This window comes from Macaca mulatta, chromosome 11 (assembly GCF_049350105.2).
Source record: "Macaca mulatta isolate MMU2019108-1 chromosome 11, T2T-MMU8v2.0, whole genome shotgun sequence".
Taxonomy (NCBI): domain Eukaryota; kingdom Metazoa; phylum Chordata; class Mammalia; order Primates; family Cercopithecidae; genus Macaca; species Macaca mulatta.
The window spans coordinates 47,168,562-47,185,859 of record NC_133416.1 but is presented as its reverse complement, the minus strand read 5'-3'; the positions used below and the strand labels follow the sequence as shown (position 1 = coordinate 47,185,859).

Here is a 17,298-nt window from a genome sequence, read left to right as displayed (position 1 = left end):
TTTCTCTCAGGGTCCTCTAATTATTTTTTTATTCCCATTTCTATGAATTAGAAATGAAGTCTGGTATAAATAATTTTAAAATGGAAAAGACTTTAACAATGCTAACAGCAATGGGGAAAGAAACCCCACAATTTTAAGTGAGTTGCTCACTTCTCAAAATTTCTGACATTTCTAGGCAGTTGTATAACATGAGAATTAATAAATTACATTTCTCTACCAGCCTACCATGTTACCTTGAAATTAAGGCTCTCGTTTATGATGGTTTTCCGAAGTTTTGCCAAAGCATCAGATTCCTCGGTGGCATTCACAAAGTGGTAATCTCGTATAGCAGGGAACCCTCGCTTATTCAGGAGTTCCTTGGTGATTTTACCTATGCAGGCTTTGCGCTGCCTCTCATCAGAAACATCCAAATGTGTGCCAACGAGAATCACAGGGGAAGAAGAAGCGCGAGCCTGGAGGGAAAGACACAAAACCCTCTTGTGTTTGCTTTCAAATTGGGCCTGCTCACATTCCTGTTGATATTTGCTTTCCGTGACATTCACTTGAGTGGAAAAGAGAAACTAACAGACTTCAGAAGAAGAAAAGAACAACTGTCCTTTTTTCCTTAAACCTAAGAAAACAACGTAACCTCGACATTTTAAAAAATCATTTTTAGGCTTTCCTTAATCCAATTTTTATCCCTTTTAGGTAGCCTATATAATGGTAGTAGCATAGTTTTCCTTTCTCATCTTCATGCCTTAAGATGAGTTATCCACTCCTAAATAAAACAAGCATTTCATAAACCCACAAATTATATCAAATTAACATCATATCATGTATATTTTCTCTTCCTTATCAGTGAATTTAATCTTCTAAATTCATTTTAAAGTCATTCAATTTGGAGTCTACAATGAAAGAATAAAAGCCATTCAAGCAAGTATGACTGCCACTGTAATATTTGCTCATGTTGGCTAGCTGTAAAAAAGTTAATAAAAGAAACATTAAAAAACACCCAAATTACAAAACAAGCATGTATGCAGCCAAATGACATGGTTAAATATCCTGACACAAGCCTTTTTAAGGACTTTGCTCACAGAAGAGCTCATTGCAGCATCATGCAAGCAGCATTTTAGTCTCAATTCTTAAAAGCCACAGTGTTTGAAGGCATAGCTGACAACAAGACAACAAAGGAAAAGATACAAAAGCAACAAAAGGGAGATTCCAGACATAACAGCATAATAATCTGGGACCACTTAAAGGATACAATCTGAAGGATTTCACACTAAATGGCCCCTGAGTACGAAGTTGATGATATATATAGATTGCTTTTCTTTAATATAGCTTATTTTAAATTAGAAAAATTTAGATTTCATTTAAGAAATAATATGATTAAAAAAACAGTTGAACATATATATTTTCAAGTTTCACAGCATAAAAGAATTTCGGGTTATCAATAACATTCACCAATATGGAACATACCATTTTCATGTTATGATTTAATTACTCTGAAAGTTTCCCAACTCAAAACTTTAGTGCTTCTTTTAAGGAAGTATTTAAAGAGACTGAAGCAACTGTTTGCCCAAAATAAATTAACGTGTACACACACACACACACACACACACACACACAATTTTCTATTTTCAAAAGATCAGAATAAATCACCTTTATATTGAAGAGCCAAGGCTTCATGGCATCAACTTCAGCCTGTCCTTTGCTAAGGTCATAGACAGCAAGGTACAATGCTCGCTGCGTCATAAAATGAGGATGAGTGCTATAGAATTCCTCACGACCTAAATAAAGATTAGAGACAAATTTTTTAAATCTTTCAAACAACAGGCAAGAACTCTTTTTAAAAAAATATCTGGGGGAATAATACTATTTTTTATTTAGCATACTAATAAGAGAAAAACAACAGATAATGTTTAGAGAACTATTCTGGGTTTTTACAAGGGATTGACCACTTTTAGCATATATGGCACCAACCGATCAAAATACCTAGCACCGTATTGTTACCAACATATCCCTCCATGTTCTCCTCCATTCTGGAGGCAAGGGTAAAATTAGGAGAAGTAAAGGGCTTTGGAATAATTCTATACAGTATACCAGGTTTCTGGATATTAGAACAGAAAGTTCAGTTTTTGAATCCCTGTTCAAAACAAATGGTAAAAGTGAATTTTAAAATTCTATAGAAAGAAATACCTGCAAAATCCCACACATTCAGAACAAGATCTCTCTTTCTTTTGCCTCTTATTTGGATAGGCCAGTCTTTCACATCTATGCCAACTGTGGCACTTTGCATTCCAAGATCTGATTTCTTGGTTTTCATTAATTGCTGCAACAAGGTGGTTTTACCACTCCCAGTATTTCCAACAACCATAAGTTTCATTCGGTTATAGGGCACAGCCTTTTTTAACCGCTGCTGAAGAAACCTAGTATTTGAAATATAAAAATAAAATAATAAACTGTTGAAAAGTACACTTAAGATTTAGGTGAGTTCTTTTGCATGTCACACTAGTCTAAAATATAATATCCAAAAGACTGCATAGCTCATATAACTAATAATGTACATGTCTTTCAGAGTACTGTTAATGCATATATTTTGCTAGAGATTTTAGTGTGGTTGATAATATTTGGTAAAATCACCAAAGAAAAAATGTTACACTATCGCCAGAAATAATCAAAAGGCCAAAATACATTTGCAATACTAATTAGAATACGATATGCAATATATATACATCTAAATATACACACATATACATACATACATGTATACATATTTGAATTTCTTTAAATAGTATGAAAAGCCCTGTAAATTACAGGCCAGGTGTGGTAGCTCATGTCTGTCATCCCAGCACTTTGGGAGGCTGAGGCGGGTGGATCACGAGGTCAGTAGCTCAAGACCAGCCTGGCCAATATAGTGAAACCCCATCTCTATTAAAAATACACAAAATTCGCAGGGCATGGTGGCAGGCGCCTATAATTCCAGCAACTTGGGAGACTGAGGCAGGAGAATCGCTTGAAGCCAAGAGGCGGAGGTTGCAGTGAGCCGAGATCAGTCCATTGCACTCCAGCCTGGGCAATAACAGTGAAACTCAATCTCAAAAAGAAAAGTAAAGAAGAAAAGAAAAACCCTATAAATTATAAAGTATAAAATTTCACAAAGTCCATATGACATAGAAACAAGGTAAGGTATACATATATGTATACTGTTATAATAAAGCTTGATAACAAGGTCATATTAGTTACATTATATATGTGTGTATATATACACATATATGGTATATATGATGTATAGATATGTATTCATATATATCACATATGCATATAATAGTATATATGTATAGTGAGATCACATTACTTCATAAATAAATAAATATAAACTATTATACTATCAGCAACTGTTAACAAGCTTTCATCCCTAATGATCTTAATGCAAAAACTGAACTAAATAGAAGTGTTTAGGTAGCTTAAAAACTACCTTTAAACTAATAGATTTAAAGTGTTATCAAAAATATAATGGATAGATAAAGATACATTTTGAAATATGTTAAAATGTTGCCACAGTCTCAAATTAGAGAAAAAGACTAAATCATAAGTCATTACATCGGAGTAGTGACCAATTCATTCCTATTACTAATAAGAATCTCACCAACATTCCTGATGATATGACCAAAAAAGATTACTTTTCTTGATTTATTTATTTCTTAAGAATGCACCACTATTCGAAAAATGGCTTTCTTCAAAAAGCAAATGATGCTTACAATTTCTAACTTGCTCCAGGTCTTTCTGTCTTCTCTGAAAATGTTAAACATGTTTAAAAATATTTAGATATATATTTTGATAATACAGTATAATACACTGAAAGCTAGTTCTACTAAATGTTTAGTAAGAATTGAACCAATTTTTATATAACCATCTTTTCCAGTTTCAAGAGAGAAAAATAATTGTGTAGGATGAAGGGTAGTCACAGTTAACACAAAAGTTAACAAATTCTTTCCTTTAAAATGAAATCAAGCTCAGGAGGAGTTCAGAAAACAAAATCCTTCCTCATAAAAAGAGATGAAGTTAAATACAAATTTAAGAGATTTTAGGCAGAAGAGAATGAGTAAGTATAAATCACTGGTAATTAAACAATTACTAATTGTATGCCAGGCACTGTGTTGGGTGCCAAGATTTGAATAGTGACTGAACACAGCTATAGTCTCTGCCTTGGGGGATATTACAGTCAAGTTGAGAGGTGATGACAGAAATGAGGTCTGCAATGTTCATACAGTAACTGTGGAAAAGGGAGCAAAGGATTTTATGAGAAAGTAATAAGACCAATGTGCTGAAAGGGAATAAAAAGGGGGATAAAATCCATTATCAAAGACACTTAAAGTGCTTAGAGTGTAAAGACCAGAAACAGTGATACTTGAGAAGTTTTGGTGCTTTCAAAACTGATCAAGGTGAGTAGATTACTCATCCTAATGGGCAAAATAGAAGTTAGTAATTTCATATGATGTCAGTAATGATAATACTTTAAGATGTAAGAGGCATATGTTACCTAGTTGCTATATGAAATTCAGTGTGAGAAGTTATTAAACTGTGCTATATTTCTTTAGATTGTGTAATCGAGAGACCAAATCACAATACTTATTTTCTTTTAGAGTCTACTCCAGTGAAAAGAAACAGAAGGAGGAGAAGCTGCTCTCAACATTAGCCTGGCTAAGAAGAATGAAAAATCTCTACAGTGGCACCACAGAAACGCATTCATTAAATGAAAGGCAAATGACACAGCATATTAATGCCAAATATTACTATTCATTTTTCCCTAAATTGTAACAATGTACGTCCATCAAAGTCACAGAAAGTAGAAAATCTGAAATAAATTTAATAAAAACAAATAGAAAAAAAAATCTAACCTTATGATGTCTTTGGCTTTACATCCTATATGTTTAAAATCAAAGTTAAGACGCAGTTCATCCAAAGGAAGATCCCATATTTTGCTTAATTTCCCCATTTCATTGGGAAAGGATCTTAGTTCCAAGTTGTAACTGACATCCAGAGATGTCAGATTTTCAAGACAGCCAATCTCAGGAGGAATCTTAATGGAAAAAAAGGGGCAAAAGCTGTTGGTGGGAAGGAAGAAATGTATTCTGCCAAAAAACAAGATGATAAGAAACAAGAAAGGCTCACAGATTCCATCAGCAGCTTGCACAATCTTTCAACAGAGTTCTAAAACTTTCCAAAGGTTTGTCATAAGTTGTCAGTATGTGTTTAAAAACATGAAAACTTAAATATAAAAACTTACTCCCAAACAATCTATGTCACTCATCTGTAATCTTAAAAAACCCCATCTCCTTTGGTAACATACTTCATCTCTTCAAGACATTGAAAGTAAGGAAGTTCTTACCACAAAATGGATTTGGTTATCCAAATCCATTATCTGTGGCTTCATTCTGCTCCTTCAGTAAAGGAAAGAAGACCTAGAGTCACTACAAACCTGCATGCAATTTAGTATTCTCAAAGTAAAGCAACATGCTTATATTTTAGGCGGCATCCTAATTGGAGTGATTTCTCTTCTGTTCCAAATTTTTAAGTAATATATACTGTATTTATAATAGAAAACACTCATTTGCTGGCAAAAAATCAGGTAGCAAAATATATGCACAGTTTTTCTGAACCTCACAGTGTCAGACACTTACTTCTTTTGGTTTTGTAGGCAACACGCTAGAACTTGAAAAAAAATATTTTCTGAGACAAATAGATTATCAATTTCAGATTTATAACAGAGAGAATGGAGCAAAACAAAAAAGATTGATCCATTAGGGTGATAGGTAGCATGGTGCAGGAATGCAGAAATTTAAGAATGTACCAAAGAAAGCTGAAAAACAAGTAATATAGTACACAGGCCAGCAACAACTTGAGAAAAATGGAGCATCTAAGAGTCTGTTAACAGATTGGACAGAGATTTAGTGATACAATGACACACAGCATAACATTAATCTATAATTATGTATAATTCATATAATCCTTAAAAAATATAGCACAAAAGTATTTTTTAAGGAAATTACGCTGTGTTACCATATCCATTTACCATTGGGTAGGCTTAGAACTTATTTAAAAACCAAAAAAATTGAATAGTATTGATATTTACAATGCTTATTTTGAATTTATAATTATTAAATGACATCAACTACTATTCCATAGAACACTCTTTATGAGCTAGTACTATAAAGAACTGTGTATTAGTAAAGCATTCTAAGATTTTTTGTCATAGTTAAGTAACAGTTAAGAGTAACTTGAGTTAATCTATAATATGTTATATGATAACATCACACGTAATTTGAAATGAATATTCTAATAATTTTTACTTTGTACAAATGTTGGGTAGACAAATTTATATCTAGCTGTTTAGCTTTCAGATTGAAAGGTTCTGATAAGTATTGTATATTGTTTTATTGTTTAGTGGAAATATTACAGCTACTACTTTTAAATATTTTCAAAAGCAGATTTTTTTAAATTGTCAGTGTGAGAATAGAAATTAAATTAAGTGACACACCATTAGTAGTTGTTCTTATTTTTGAATTTAATGGAAATCTGAATTTATAGTTGACAGGAATTTATAGTTAACAGGAAGCTTCTAGTTTCATGAAACTGGTATTCAGAAGCTAAATATCACTTAAAATGATAATTTGTGATGATGCAAATCATAAAGTATATTTTTTAAGTGGCAATAATTTTAAAAGTGACATCTTACCTCTTTCAGTTTATTGTGAGAAAGATGCAGTTTCTCTACTCTAGACCATAAATACGCTTTTTCACTCAAGTCCAAGATGCTGATCTGATTATGGCTAAATAAGAGTTCCCTTAAGTTCAAAGATTTCCAGTGTGCAGGACCTGGTAGATATTGAATATCATTGCTGCTCATATCTAAAGACCGCAAGCTAAAACAATACAATGGAAAGATGTAAATCATATGAGTATTTCCAAAATACATGAAATAACATCACAAATAATTTTCCTCAGGGTGAGAATAAGATGTAATGTCAAAACTAGCATTATTGACATATGAGTATGCATGTGATTTGAGAGCCTGAAGTTGAACCACCAGAGTTTAAGAACCATGAGCTGGGCAAGTTACTTCATCTCTTATGAAGTAGAGATAATAACAGTGGCTATTGTAGGGGATTATTAGGAAGATTAAAGAGGCGAACCGCTGTAGAGTAGTTAGAATAGTTCGACACATTCTAAAGCTAGATGTAAGTTAGCTATTATAGGTTTGTGTAACACTCTCTATGGCTAAATTATAATTATTATTTCCCTAAATATGAGCTCACAGAAGAGTTCATTGCAGCATCATGCAAGTAGCATTTTAGTCTTAATTCTAAAAAGCCACAGTGTTTGAAGGAATAGCTGACAGCAAGAAAACAAAGGAAAAGATAGATTTACACATATATTTTATGAATTTGGTTTATCATGTATGATATAATTAGAATAGAATTTAAGATTACAACACAATCAAGATCGAATTAATGCCTCAATTTAAAGTTAACAGGAAACTTCTGGTTTCATGAAATTAACCAAAATACCTCAAAAACCTGGAACTACATAAACTTGCCTAATCTTCACCCAAAATTTCACTCAAACACAACTTAAGCATAATGTCAAAGTTAAGGGTATTCTGGCAACATATCAAGTTCCACTAACATTTTAAAAGTTAAAGTGATAGCCAGTATAATCTCATTTCATTATACTAATACAGCAATTAATTAAACAATCCTAAGTTGTTTTTACACAATGATCCACTAAATTAATATAAAAGTTTCCATTTTAAGTAATGAGTTGGGTCTTTTATCTAGTGAAAATCATTCATACATACAAAAACATTAAGCTAAGTAGGTTTAGAAAGCAATTACCTCCATATGACTGAATCGAAATCATGTTTCTAAAGGTTCTGTTCCAGCTGATGTGCTTTTAAAATTAAAAAAACAATAAACTTACTGTGGAAGATTTAAAATTGCTTCTGGAATACATGTAAATTTGTTTTGAGATAATTTTAGGCTTGTCATGGAAGGAGGCAAGAAAGGCATAGCAGCTAAAAGAAAAAAAATGAGATAAACATTTTAATCATTTTAACCAGATTTCCATTAAATTCAAAAATAAGAACAGCTACCAATGGTGTTTAATTTAATTTAATTTCCATTCTCACACTGACAATTTTTAAAAATAAAGTAATAGCCTTAATACTTCCACTAAACAATAAAACAAAATGCCATACTTACCAGAATCTTTTAACCTGGAAGCTAAACAGCTATTTAAATATAAATTTAACTACCCAACATTTGTACAAAGTAAAAATTATTAGAATATTCATTTCAAATTATGTGTGATGTTATTATATATCATATAGATTAACTAAAATTACTCTTAAATAACTATAGCAAAACAACTTTGAACACTTTACTAATATAGAGCATATTATAAGGACAAAAATTATTTATAGTACTAGCTCATAAAGAGTGTTCTATGGAATAATAATGGTTGTTATTTAATGAAAGTATTCTTTGACCATATAATCTTAAGAGATTGGGAAACATTCGGTAAAATAAAGTAAAATATCTGAGTTCTCAAAACTCTGTTGTATTTTATGATTTTTTTTATTTTTTACTTTTTTATTTTTTACATTATTATTATTATTATTATTTGAGACAGAGTCTCTCTCTGTTGCCCAGGCTGGAGTGCAGTGGCACGATCTCAGCTTAATGCAATCTCTGCCTCCCAGGTTCAAGAGATTCTCCTGCCTCAGCATCCTGAGTAGCTGGGATTACAGGTGCGGGCCACCATGTCCAGCTAATTTTTTGTATTTTTAGTAGAGATGGGTTTTCACCATGTTAGCCAGGATGGTCTCGATCTTCTGACCTCATGAACCGCCCGCCTCGGCCTCCCAAAGTGCTAGGATTACAGGCGTGAGCCATTGCGCCTGGCCTATTTTGTGAATTCTTAAGAAGGAGATGCAGTATGAGGTACCTCCAAGGAATAAAATTCTGTGAAACACAATTTGGGAAACAGAAAATCACACAGCCTGTTTTCTTATCTGTAAAAGAGTGCAGCTAGATCAGATGAACGCTGAGATACGTGAAATATCTACAAATCTACGGTTCTGTGAAAATGGCTTGAGGAATTAGTTATTAGCATTTTCAAGGTTAAAAAGTACGGGTTATGATTTATCTAGACAATCTTCAAGGGTCAAAATGTTCCAGGACACTCCCAGAAGCTGTCTTCCTGAGAAGCAGAATGATACATATTATACCTCACCTATTGGCAAAATAAATGAGTAGAAATGATTCTCCACTTAAGACTTCAGAGTCTTGAGTTTCATATGTTGTATGGAAAACATTCATAAGGCCACAAAACTAAAACTATATTTTACATGGGATTTATTTATTTATTTATTTATTTATTTTTTACAGAGTCTTGCTCTGTCGCCAGGCTGGAGTGCAGTGGCATGATCTCCACTCACTGCAACTTCCGACTCCCTGGTTCAAGCGATTCTCCTGCCTCAGCCTCTCTAGTAGCTGGGATTAGAGTCACATGCCACCACGCTTACTAAAAAAAACTAAAAATTTTTGTGTTTTTAGTAGAGACAAGGTTTCACCATTTACATGGGATTATTTTTTAATGGTTAGTGGTCTTGCTCAGATGTCACCTCCGTGGGGCATCTTCTCAAATGTAAGACCACTTTTCAAACTATTAAGCTTGTGTAGTGCAAAGCAAACAGATTTTGGACTGGGGCCCATTCAAACTTTCACAAGATAATTAATTACATGCACCTGTAAACATCACACAAAAAAATCTCGCTGCTTCAATTTCCTCAACTGGGCAGAGGTCATACCTGTCCTAGGTACGACGACCATTAGGATCATTGTGAGATTCAGCTGAGATGACACACTGACCATACACAAGCTTCAGGGTCATTTTGGATGCTCCTCTTTCCAGACCCAACTTAAATGTCACAGGAACAGAAAGGCTTCCCTGACTCCACAGTCTGAATCAGATTCCCCTGAGGTACCACAGAGCATCCTGAAACTTTTCCACAGAAGGTACCACAATATAAAATTACATTTATTTGTGCCATCATTACTTAATGTTTGTCTGTCCTCTGAACTTAATCACAAGTTCCTTAAGGACAGAGACCAAGTTTGCTTTGCTTACTAGTGAGTGAGTGAATCACTCTATCTCCAGTTTCAGGATCATAGTTAGAATGTGGCCAATATTCATGAGAGTAGGAGGAAGGGAGGGAGGGATAAATGAGGAAAATACTATCCAAATTAAGACGGCTTTGATCATTATTAGTTTCTGAAAGCTCTGACAAATTAAAATACCATTAATAAGCAGTCAAGCCATATTCTGCTATTAAATAGAATTAAAAATTATTTTACTGAGTCAGGTATAGAATAATCACATGGGTGGCAAGAAGTGAGTATTCTCTATGAAGGAAGATAAAATATGGGGAATTCTTGTTTATTATCATAAAAGTATTTTGTTCCTTAATATTAAAATGTTCATTTAGGATACAAATGAACATAATTTCCTCTATTATTTCATAAGCTAAGAGAATGTAGGGGATTCTACAACTTTTAATAAAAGTGATGATAATAATTTGCATTATTGTAATGTCTTGCAAAGCACAAGGGCTGATTGAATATACATTAACTTCACTAAATTGAAAACTATTAAATGATTAATTTTGTTTCTAACAACAGCAATAAGAGTAATCATATTTATCATACAAAAAATTGCTGAAGAAACTTCAGTATGAAAAATAGTATTTCAGTATAAGGATGCCTTACCCAGCTCAGGCAGTCATGTTTAGTTGAAGACTAAAAGGAACCACAGTGCACTACACAGTAGGCCAAGTAACTATCATTTTAACCTCTGACAATAAAAATGTGATAACTTTGTTTAAATTATAGACTATTTTTAGAGCAGCTTTAGATACACAGAAAAATTGAGCAGACAGTCCAAAGACTTTCAATATATCCCTTCTCTCACCACCACTACCCCACATATATTTTCCCCTGTTATTAACAATTTGCATTAGTTTGGCACAGTTGTTCCAATCGATGAGCCAATATTTGACACTTCATTATCACTCAAAGTCCATAGTTTACATCAGGGTTCATTCTTTGTACTGTACATTCTATGGGTTTTGACAAGTGAACAATGGCACGTATCCCCCACTGTAGTATACAAAACAGTTTCACTGCCCTAAAAATCCTCTGTGCTTTACCTATTCATCTCTCCCTCCCCTAACCCCTGACAACCATTGATCTTTTTAATGTCCTCATAATTGTGTCTCTTCCAGAATGTCTTATAGTTGGGAACGAATAGTATGTAGCCTTTTCAGATTGGCCTCTTTCACTTAGCAATATGCATTTACATTTCTTTCATTTATTTTCATAGTTTGATAGCATTTTCTTTTATTGCCAACCTGCTAACTTTATTTTTTAAATCCAGCATAATATTTAAACTGAAATGCCACCTTTCAATCCCCACCTAAAGGGTCCATATGTGACTCATCTTGTACAACTTAGAGGGCCTGGTAAGGAGGAGACCCACACAGAACACTTACCAAGAAAATTCATTCTGGCACTGAAACTCTCCACTTTAGGACAAGCCTCAAGAAAGTTCTCTGATAGGGATGAAATGTGGTTTTTACTAAGGTTTAAAATCTTCAGTTCCTTCAGTCTCAAGGGGGAGCATATCCCTGATATTTTATTTCTAGTCACAAGAGACAAGATAATGATTAAACTGCATAAATTCATTCATATGCTTTAAAGAAAAAATACCAAAAACAATTTGCTTTTGAAGAATAGCATCGAAGAGGACTCATTAATTTAAAAATTAGTTGTGAAAATGTAAGTCATTGATAAAAGTTGTAATATTCATTGTCTCAGTTTTTATTATATATAATAATACTTATACATTATAATAAATATATATTTTATATATATATATTTTTTTTTTGAGACAGAGTCTCGCCTCTGTCACCCAGGCTGGAGTGCAATGGCGCGATCTTGGCTCACTGCGACCTCCGCCTCTTGGGTTCAAGCGATTCTCATGCCTCAGCCTCTGAGTAGGTGGGATTACAGGCGCGCACCAACAACCCCGGATAATTTTTGTATTTTTAGTAGAGATGGAGTTTCACCATGTTGTCAAAACTCATGACTATACAAATGTCAGCGTATTTTGTTAACATCAGCATATTTAGGCAGTCCTTTTATTTTTAATGAGCTCTTTCTTACCCTTCTAAAATGAGCTGCTCCAGTTTCTCTATCACATCAGCAAGGTTCTCAGGAACAGAAGACAGCTGGTTATATGACAGGTTAAACTGTTTCAGAGTTGGACATTTCACTGCAGGATCTAAAACCACTGAGGGTCCAATGTCATTTCGAGAGACATCAAGGTTAGCAACACAACTCATTTTCAACAAGTAAGAAGGAAATGATGTAAATTTATTACTGTGCAAGTCCAAATGTGTCAAACTCTTCAGAGTCTGAAAAGACAAGAGTTTAAAATTCTAAAGTGGACCATCTGAGGAACTTAAGTCTAGCTAATATTTCTGCCTTACACACCTCTGGTAACTAGAACCATCAAGAATTTTCAAAAAGTTGAAAACACAATCCACAACAGAATTTCAGTATACTGATTAGCCCAATCACCTCTGCTTATAGCATGGGTAAAACCAGCAAAATTACAACGGTAGACTGTAAAAAGCAGGTTCATGAAAATAGAGTTGAAAGCTTCCTTCAGCTTTTTTGTAAATTATTTCCAGAAAGAGCAAAATGGAAGCAGAATAGGCCTCAACATATATTTGAATTAATGATTTAAGAAAAAGCACAACATAATCCTGGGAATATGTTTTAAATGCTGTCAGAAATTGTTACATATTTTGATATATATAAGATTTAACCATAAAAATAGTTACATACAATATGTGTTTCATTTTAGAACCTCCTCTTTTTTATGAAACTTTTTGTTTCAAATTTCTACTTTCCATTTTTAAGCAGTTTATAATTTTACAATGATAACAGCAAACCCCTACTTACATATTACGTCGACTTTTTACAACTTTGTTATGTAATACTCTTAAAGAGCTCAAATGCCAAAAACAATCACTTCTCTATGTTCTTCTTTATATATCAGTATATTTATCCACACAAGAAATTCTAGACTTTGGTATGATTATAGAGGCTTATTAATGACTCTTTGCCTCAGAAGTTGTTTCAAAATTCCTGCCTTTGTTTCAGACCCTTATTAACTTATTCCAAAGTAAAGATTTTAAAATTATTCCCAGGGTTTAATCAGAAAATTTTCTTATAAAAAGGAACATAGTTGAGACTCTTTGACAATAACAAACAAACAAACAAAGTACCATCTAATGGTGTCATTTTGAAATTTCCCTAAGAGAAGATTCTGAGCTTGTCCAGTCATTGAATGCCAGCATGTCTCACCTTATCACCATCTCTTCCAATTCTCTTTTTTTTTTTTTTTTTTGAGACAGAGTCTCGCTCTGTCGCCCAGGCTGGAGTGCAGTGGCGCAATCTCGGCTCACTGCAAGCTCTGCCTCCCGGGTTCACGCCATTCTCCTGCCTCAGCCTCCCGAGTTGCTGGGACTACAGGCGCCCACCACCTCGCCCGGCTAGTTTTTTCTATTTTTTAGTAGAGACGGGGTTTCACCGTGTTAGCCAGGATGGTCTCGATCTCCTGACCTTGTGATCCGCCCGTCTCAGCCTCCCAAAGTGCTGGGATTACAGGCTTGCGCCACCGTGCCCAGCCTTCCAATTCTCTTTGTTTTAACTAGACTAAATCTCTGAATTATTTCACTTGCTCATTTAACAAATATTAATTGAAGTATTACCAAGTTTCAGGCATTAATGCCTCCACAAATCAATTCAGTAAGTATCTACTAAACTTCTACCATATGTCAGGTCTCACTAGGCACTGGGAATAGACAGAAACAAGCCTGAAACAAGTCCTGTCCTCAAGGAGTTCACAGTTTAGTGAAGGCAAAGGTACTTTAAATCAAATTGGATGACTGAATGAGAATTAGAGGGAAAGCATCATGTGTTATGGAAATGGAGGTTAGGTGGCCAGGTTGGCTGGAGGGTAGAAGGAAAAAGGAAGAGAAGCAGAGAGTGATGAAGTGACATTTAAATTGAGCCCTGGGTGACTTGAAGTATTTAGCAAGGCAAAGAGGTGAAGAGAGAAAGACACATTTTAGACATTACAGCATGGCTGGAGGAGTGGGTCACCTTTCTTTCTTCTCTCTGTCTCCAGATATAAAAACTTTACAGAGAAAAACACCCCTTAAATATACTTAAAATTTATGTAATATTGCCTTTAAAACATCTCAAAATTATGATAATTTTTTAGACTTAAAAAGGGGGAAATGCATTTGCAACAAGACTTTTTTTTTTTTTTTGAGATAGGGTCTCACTGTGTTGCCCAGGCTGGAGTACAGTGGTGCAATCTTGGCTCACTGCAACCTCTGCCTCCCAGGATCAGGCAATTCTCCTACCTCAGCACCCAGTAGCTGGGACCACAGGTGCACCCCACCACACATGGCTAATTTTTTGTATTTTTGGTAGAGACAAGATTTTGCTGTTGTTTACGCTGGTCTTGAACTCTTGAACTCAGACAAATCCGCCTGCCTCAGCCTCCAAAGTGCTGGGATTATAGGCATGAGTCACCACGCCCAGCCTTGAGAATTTAATTTAACAATTTAAACATTTGCATTAAAATAATTTTAATTTTCATATCTTCTTTGGCTTTCAAAACTATTTTGATCTGTAGTACATACAAATGTTGAGCAAAGTCAATTTTCAGAGAGCTATCCTATCAACAAACTATATTATAGTTTAATTCTTATAAGACAGGAACTTTGACCAAAAATGAAAATCTTTTAAGTTACACATTATTTTAAACTGGAAAAAAAAATAAGCCACAATAATCATTTAGTTGAATCTCTATTTTACAGATGAGAAAATGAAAGATTAGAGCAGGAGGAGTGACATGTTCGTATTGTCACACAGTTGTAGCTGAGTCAGAGCCAGTACTACCAAACCAGGTCTAATTCTAGTTTACCTAATCTAATTTAAATAGTTGACGTTGTCTTACTTGAATTAAATGATTAAAGTTTAATCAATATACACTTGATAGACTTTAATATGTACTCTGTACAAAACCTAGAATTTCTTTCTAATCAGATCTGTTTCCACGGCCTGCCCTCAAAGATGCTCCTGAACATCACACAGACTAAGATATGTGTGCAAAAACCAGAAGAACGGGGGACTTATTGCCCAGTGACACAAAAGCAGAATGTTCTTTTAAAAGACTTAATCAGGCAAACTAGATATAAATACAAAAGCTCTTCAAACATCTTAAAAGTTACAAGGATAAATTAAATTTACTTCACATAGCTGTTGTGGAAAGCTCGTGAGTGCATTCTGGTGAAGCTCCAGCTTTTCAAGATGCTCCAAATGACCACTTATACAGGATTTCTGGCTTAGGGCATCAATATCTCTTAGTTCATTTGCTGAAAGGTCTAGTGATGTAATATATTCTCTCTCAGAAGCCAGAGAAGAAATGCTGTCTGAATGTCTCATATGGGATTGAAGTTTTGATGACCCTTTTGTCAAAAACAGACAGACAATGGAAATATAAGCAAATAATTTAAATTCATGTAGTGAAAGTTTACTGAGCACCTCCTAGCAATCAGGCTTTCTTCAGGGCACTGAAGGTTCAGTAGAAAACCAAACTATGGAGTTTACATTCCAGTGGCAGAGATGAACAGTAGATAAAAAGCGTTTAATCAGGTGGTATAAATGGTGTGGGAAAAAGAAAAAGAAAACTGGAAGAGAGGATGAAGAGTGGCACTGGTGGGAGGTGTTATTTACATTTCAGAAAACTTGTAAAAATAAAGACTAACGTGTTCTATAATATTCAAGAAAGGTAAATTTTAAATGTATACTTCATTTTTCTATAGCTTATGGGAAATTATGTAAGATGAAACTGGCCCCAAGAATATTTGAATAATTGGAGGAAATTCAACCAAACACTGTATTCTGCCCAAAGTATCTATTTACTTATGATTACATCCAAATACTTACTGAGTGAATCATCTGAAGATAATATTTTTCTTTTTCTTCTCAGTAAATCTTCATGATCAAAAATGGGCCCCTATTAAAAAAAATGATATATATAATAAAATTGCTGTCACTTGTTGGACAAGAGGACATTTTTATAAGGAAAGAACCATGAAATTTTAATAGGGTTAAATGGTATTTATAATTATGGGAAAAAATAGGCAAGTAAAAACTAAGAACCCAATTATGAAGATAAAAGAAAACAATTCAGTTTTGTGCTCAAATGACCTTAGTATCTACTCTTTCTCTTTTGTTTTAAATATAAGGAAACTGAAAAACAGAAAGGTTGAGTCAAAAAGCTATATCTATATAATTTCTCTCATTAACCAAACTACTTTTTATAACTAAATTTATATATAAATTCGAAAGAGCATATATAAAGCTGAGAGCTAATTTAACCGATTCAACTATAGTCATTCATTTCACCCATCTTAAGGTCTAGAATTAACATATAAAAACACTGATATTTTTAGTATTCAGCTATAATCAAAATTAGAGCATAGGTTAGAATAGATCCTTCAAAGTGAACCTGAGAATAAGGTGGCTCCCAATTTCCTCAACTAGAATGATCAAACTCCTCATGCAAATATGCAATAGTCCTTCTATAGTTCCAAAACAGATAGGAGGTTGAAATAATAATAATGGTGTCTAAAAAATTAAATAACTTTCAATACACTTATAGATATAGATATAGATATAGACATAGACAAAGATAAGCAATGAATTATATTATGCTACTCCATCTTGTTCAGTGTCCTTCAGACTTCTGTCTGGTTTCTTAGAAATCACTGTAAGATTTCTAGCTAAAGTGTTCATGGGACCATTAGGTACAGGTCTAGCCTGGGCTCTTTTCAGACATGAAGTTCTGAAAAGAAAGAAGAAGAAAACCATCTTGAAGTGTACTGCAAGTATACATATATATGCCCCAAACAAATTCATACCCTGCATACTCAAAAGACTACAAATGTGAATTTAGCATAATTTACATCTACTGTGTTTTCATATATATACATATAGAAAACATCTCAAAATTATAGTTTTCATACATCAGGGAAATCCCTACCAATTGTTCCTAGCTTTGGCATAAATTTTAGTTATCAAGAGAATGTCAGTAGCAAAACACAACATA

The 17,298-nt window shown here is 33.8% G+C and overlaps 1 protein-coding gene across 5 annotated transcripts in view; it reads right to left on the bottom strand.

The window, feature by feature from the left end:
- Window positions 1-17,298, bottom strand: part of LRRK2 (leucine rich repeat kinase 2) — a 147,799-nt gene that overhangs the window by 63,650 nt on the left and 66,851 nt on the right. For all 5 annotated transcript variants that reach the window (XR_013400962.1, XR_013400963.1, XM_077953862.1 and 2 more), the window contains 10 exons: window positions 16,134-16,203; window positions 15,435-15,652; window positions 12,267-12,517; window positions 11,594-11,742; window positions 7,963-8,056; window positions 6,719-6,905; window positions 4,881-5,062; window positions 2,179-2,408; window positions 1,642-1,769; window positions 234-452 (listed from right to left, as the gene is read on the bottom strand). Coding sequence is in view for 3 of the 5 variants with exons in the window: in XM_077953862.1 (XP_077809988.1) it covers window positions 234-452; window positions 1,642-1,769; window positions 2,179-2,408; window positions 4,881-5,062; window positions 6,719-6,905; window positions 7,963-8,056; window positions 11,594-11,742; window positions 12,267-12,517; window positions 15,435-15,652; window positions 16,134-16,203 (1,728 nt within the window). In the remaining 2 variants the exon portion in view is untranslated. The remainder of the gene's footprint in view (window positions 1-233; window positions 453-1,641; window positions 1,770-2,178; window positions 2,409-4,880; window positions 5,063-6,718; window positions 6,906-7,962; window positions 8,057-11,593; window positions 11,743-12,266; window positions 12,518-15,434; window positions 15,653-16,133; window positions 16,204-17,298) is intronic.